The sequence below is a fragment of the Nerophis ophidion genome, linkage group LG17 (assembly GCF_033978795.1).
Source record: "Nerophis ophidion isolate RoL-2023_Sa linkage group LG17, RoL_Noph_v1.0, whole genome shotgun sequence".
NCBI lineage: Eukaryota > Metazoa > Chordata > Actinopteri > Syngnathiformes > Syngnathidae > Nerophis > Nerophis ophidion.
In genome coordinates, this window is record NC_084627.1 from 773097 (window position 1) to 778369 (window position 5273).

The following is a 5273-nucleotide window of genomic DNA, read 5'->3' on the forward strand; positions in this document are numbered from 1 at the left end:
TGTCTGCTGTTTTGAGCAACAAATACAGTAAAAGCACTATTTGTTTGTCATTTTATTGCAACAACAATTGCACGAGGCTAAAGAAAGGATAAGAAATCCTATTTACAAGGAGGATGAGGAGTAGTGGCATGGTGGCAGAATGGGGACAAAAAAAGTGACGATACCACATCCAAATTGTGGTTTTGGAGTCCTCGGGCTTCACAATCACACACACACACACACGTAGAATTGAAAACAGCAAGTGACAGATCCATCAAACATTCAGTCCAGTGTTTCCCCAAGGAGACATTTGCTTACAACACTTTCAGTCTGTCATCTCTTCAAGCTGCTACTGATGGCTTTTTATCAAATGGCATGTACAAAAAAAAAAAATCAGTCGGAAAAAAAAGTTGATTTTTTTTTCCTGTCTTTATGGTCCCTCCCTGGTAAATATTGGGGATTTTTTTTTTTTGGTATGGGTGGGGAAAAAAAAAAAGTCTTTAAGGCACACAAACTTACCTGCTCTCGTTTGGGTATGGCCAGGTGGTCGCAATTACTGCAACGACCACATTGGAAAACATCAACACATTCACACAGAAGATAGAAAATACTTAATGGGTGCACAGACTGAAGAAAATGTTGGGACTATGAATTAAAAGGCACGTTTTTTAACTTCTGGTGCGTTCACATTTGTCATGTTTTCTTAAAAAGAACTATGTACGGTGCACCGAACAGGCTTCATTGAAACAAGGCTTGTGGTCGTTGGGTCACATGACAAAAACACCGGCGTGAAACTTCCCTCAATTGAAGCACAAGTGTGAACGCAACCAAAATGAGGGAAAAATGGGGCACCATTCTTTCAAGCGTGACGTTGAGCACGTTGCTCGTTCATAGTTTGGCGTGACTTGCGCCGTCCTCGGCTTCTGTCAGTTGGGCTCGTCAGCCTGGGCTCGCCAACAGGACCCTGACAGGAAGCACAGTTAATGCCCCCCCTTCCCCCCTCCCCCGGTTCAGTTCATTTGCGAGGAGAGAACTACGCTACCTCTGAACGATGTCGCTGATCTCTTTAAGGGAGGACAGGAGCTTACTGAAGTCCTGCTGCGCGTTGGCGCCCCCGGAGGCGGCGGGGCAGATCTGCAGCTCGCGCAGGCTGCTCTCCAGCTTGTTGATGGCCTCGCGGAAGGCGAACTTGTTCCTCATCTGCTGGATGGAGTCCACGTAGCTCACGCAGTACTTGGACAGGTTCTTGCCGGCCTCCAGCACGGCGCTGTGGCTGCCCGTCTGCTCCGAGTTGCGGCCGATGGCGGCGCGCAGCCGCTCGGCGCCCTCCAGCACCATCTGGCGCGTCACCGCCGAGTTGGGCGTGCGTTCCGAGGCCTGGCGCGGCGCCGTCTTGCGGAGGGAGCGGCGGGTGTTCACCAGGGGGATGAAGGCGGTGGGCGGGCCCGCCTCGCCCCCCAGGGAGCTGTTCAGCGAGGTGGAGGTCTTGAGCGGTTGAGGTTTGGAGTTGCAGCCCAGGGGAAGCTTCTTGGGGGCGTCGCTGGCTGCTTGGGGGTCGGAGGCGGACGGGAGGCCTTTGACTCGGCTTTCTGATGAGGGGGAGGGGAGGTCCTGGGTGGGGCTGCGGGAGCTCCTGCCTGTCTTGGCGTTGGCAGGCGGCGGAGGGGGAGCCGGCTTGGGTTTCTGGAACTTCCCCCTCTCTCGGACAGAGTCCACGGTGTGCTTGTTCCTGCGGGCCCTGCACTCGTCCCCGGCGGCCCCCAAAGCTGGGAAGACGCTGGGCTTGAGGAGCTCGGCGTGCAGAGCGCTGGTCTTGGAGTTCTCCAGTCCTGCCAGCCCCGGCCTCCTGACCACTTTGGGGGTCAGCGCCTGGGGACTGGATCCAGGACTGTCAGCGTCTTTGGACAAATCCGCCGTCTCCTCCGTCTTTTTGGGCAGACGAGGCGGCGGGGTCAGAGTTCCCATCCGGGGGCCGGTGTCCCCTTTCTCGCCGGTCCTCTTGCGGGGGAGAGCCGGTTTCCCGCCAAAGGTCCCGGAGTCAAAGTGGCGATGTCCCGGGTCCCGCGGCAGCGTGACCGACCGCCACTCGGTGCCGTCCGAGCCGGCGGGGAGACTCGACGACCAGAAAAAGCGTTTGGAGTTCGTCATGACTTCATCCTCTGCCTTGCCCAGAGGTCCGGGCACAGCAGGCGCCCCCTTCTTCCTGGGAAACAAGGGCCCGGGGTAAGTGGGCGCTCCGTTGGTGATGCCCCCAGCCCCGTTGTTACCCAGGAACCTGGAGGAGTCCAGTGCGTGGGTGCCGTCGTTGACGTTCGAAGTCCCGCCGTTGTTAACGCAGTCGCCATCCCGGGTATCCGGACCCCGCCGCTCGGCATGGATGTCCATCTCTCGGAAAGACGAGCTGCGTTTGGGCGGAGCCGGCGCGTTCTTCTTCTTCTTCTTGATGAGGCTCAGGAAGCCGCTGCCTCGGGTCTTGTCCTTGTCTTTGGGCAGCAGGCGGTCGTCCTCATTCAGGTTGCCGTCCAGGAGGGGGCGCTCTTTCCTGGGCAGCATGGGGGACGACACCGCGGCCTCTTGGTCCAGGGGGTCTGAGGGACAAGGGGCAGAGGATCCATGTGACAACCCTGTGACATCACCATGAAGGTGCAAGGACCTTTCACCTGGACTATCTCCATCCCGGTTGTCCGTGTTTTTGCATCGGAGGCGGAGGGACTTGGTGGTCCTGGTCTTGGTGGGCAACTCGGGGGCCTGCTGGATGGGGCCCAGCGTCACCTTCTTGCCTTTCTTCCCCAGCTCCTTTTCCACCTCTGGAAACACACGTGAGGTGAAGAAGCGACTCTAGACTGAGACATGGAGAGTTTCACCAACCGTCTGAGATGCTGGACTCCTGGAACATGGTCTCGAAGGCCTGGTGGGTTTCGGCAAACGACGGTCGCTCTAAAGCGTTCCACTGCCAACCTGCCGCGAGAACAAGCCTTTAGAACGAGAAGCGGGCTGTTAGGTCTCGCTCCGACTCACAGGCCCTCATCAGCTCGTAGACTTTCTCCGGGCATCCCTCGGGACGGTCCATGCGGTAGTCCTTCTCCAGCAGCTCGTACACCTGGGACAGGTCGATGCCCGGGTACGGCGACATCCCGTAGGTGGCGATCTCCCACAGCAACACGCCGAAAGCTACACGGATGGAGAGTTTTGCCGTTGTAATGATGCATGTTGACGACACATTCTCACAAAATTTGACAGCAACAAGAGAATTAACAAATATATAATAATATTTATTGTTTTCACAGCAACAAGTATTTAGTCCGCCACAGATTGTGCAAGTTCTCCCACTTAAAATGATGACAGAGGTCTGTAATTTTCATCATAGGTACACTTCAACTGTGAGAGACAGAATGTGAAAAAAAAATCCAGGAATTCACATTGTAGGAATTTTAAATTATGGTGGAAAATAAGTATTTGGTCAACCATTCAAGGCTCTCAATGATGGAAGGAGGTTTTGGCTCAAAATCTCACGATACATGGCCCCATTCATTCTTTCCTTAACACGGATCAATCGTCCTGTCCCCTTAGCAGAAAAACAGCCCCAAAGCATGATGTTTCCACCCCCATGCTTTACAGTAGGTATGGTGTTCTTGGGATGCAACTCAGTATTCTTCTTCCTCCAAACACGACCAGTTGAGTTTATACCAAAATGGATACATGGATGATACAGCAGAGGATTGGGAGAATGTCATGTGGTCAGATGAAACCAAAATAGAACGTTTTGGTATAAACTCAACTCGTCGTGTTTGGAGGAAGAAGAATACTGAGTTGCATCCCAAGAACACCATACCTACTGTGAAGCATGGGGGTGGAAACATCATGCTTTGCGGCTGTTTTTCTGCTAAGGGGACAGGACGATTGATCCGTGTTAAGGAAAGAATGAATGGGGCCATGTATCATGAGATTTTGAGCCAAAACCTCCTTCCATCAGTGAGAGCTTTGAATGGTTGACCAAATACTTATTTTTACACCATCATTTACAAATAAATTCTTTAAAATTCCTACAACGTAAATTCCTGGATTTTTTTTTCACATTCTGTCTTTCACAGTTGAAGTGTACCTATGATGAAAATTACAGACCTCTGTCATCATTTTACTTGGGGCGGTTTAGCTCGGTTGGTAGAGTGGCCGTGCCAGCAACTTGAAGGTTGCAGGTTCGATTCCCGCTTCTGCCACCCTAGTCACTGCCGTTGTGTCCTTGGGCAAGACACTTTATCCACCTGCTCCCAGTGCCACCCACACTGGTTTAAATGTAACTTGGATATTGGGTTTCACTATGTAAAGCGCTTTGAGTCACTAGAGAAAAGCGCTATATAAAATATAATTCACAATTCACATTACTTGCACAATCGGTGGCTGACTAAATACTTTTTTGCCCCACTGTATCGTGACACAAGTTTTAGGCCGTGTGGTTCATTCCCAAGACTTACCCCAGACGTCAGACTTGATGGAGAACTTGTTGTAGGCCAGACTCTCTGGAGCCGTCCACTTGATGGGGAACTTGGCCCCAGCGTGGGCTGTGTAGGTGTCCCCCGTCATCAGCCTGCTCAGGCCGAAGTCGGCTACCTTCACCAGGTGGTTCTCCCCCACCAGGCAGTTGCGGGCGGCCAGGTCCCTGCAGCAGGACAGACAGTGAGTGGAAGTGAGGGACAGGATTTTAAGAAGGTGCTTTCTGGATGCTGGATTTACGAACCTCTTTTTCCCTTTCTTGTACAAACTTGTCCGTTTACGGACCAGAGAACAAATAAAAATATGTGTTGGTGTACAAACCTTGTCTCAGTGTCCAGACACTGCAGGCTACTGTATTGTCTGCTAATATTTGTGCTTTTTAAGCATTTTTTTTTAGACGTTTGACAACAATGTTCAAGTTTTGCTAGCTCAGCATGATTCCAATGGTCAAGCAATGTGTGCTTTGAAACATTCAGGATGTATCCACAGTGGTGTCCCCGCCGTCCCGCTGCACGCCAAGAAGATTAACTAACAAGGTAAAAGAGTATTTGACTTTTTATTCCTGCTCATTGGAGCGACCTGGCTGTTAAAGTTAAGTTGTGTAAGGAGTTTGGTGATTTTAGACTGAGTGCACCACAAGGCAAGTGTCGGTGTGTGTGTCAGCAGGGCAGCTGGATATAAGGACAGTTCAGCTAGTTGTATGCTTTAGAGCCCTTGTCACAAAAGAAAATAATGATTGCCTTGGTGCCTTAAAACATGAGCCCTCTTTTAAGGCAACACTTTCCTTGACCGTAAAAAGTAAA

At 51.7% G+C, this 5273-nt stretch overlaps 1 protein-coding gene across 3 annotated transcripts in view; it reads right to left on the reverse strand.

The window, feature by feature from the left end:
- Positions 1–34: 34 nt before the first annotated feature.
- abl1 (c-abl oncogene 1, non-receptor tyrosine kinase) overlaps positions 35–5273 on the reverse strand; it is a 105958-nt gene continuing 100719 nt past the window's right edge. For all 3 annotated transcript variants that reach the window (XM_061875669.1, XM_061875670.1, XM_061875671.1), the window contains 5 exons: positions 4452–4636; positions 2998–3150; positions 2848–2937; positions 2640–2786; positions 35–2567 (listed from right to left, as the gene is read on the reverse strand). In XM_061875669.1, the coding sequence (XP_061731653.1) occupies positions 1018–2567; positions 2640–2786; positions 2848–2937; positions 2998–3150; positions 4452–4636 (2125 nt within the window). In that variant the 3' untranslated portion in view covers positions 35–1017. The remainder of the gene's footprint in view (positions 2568–2639; positions 2787–2847; positions 2938–2997; positions 3151–4451; positions 4637–5273) is intronic.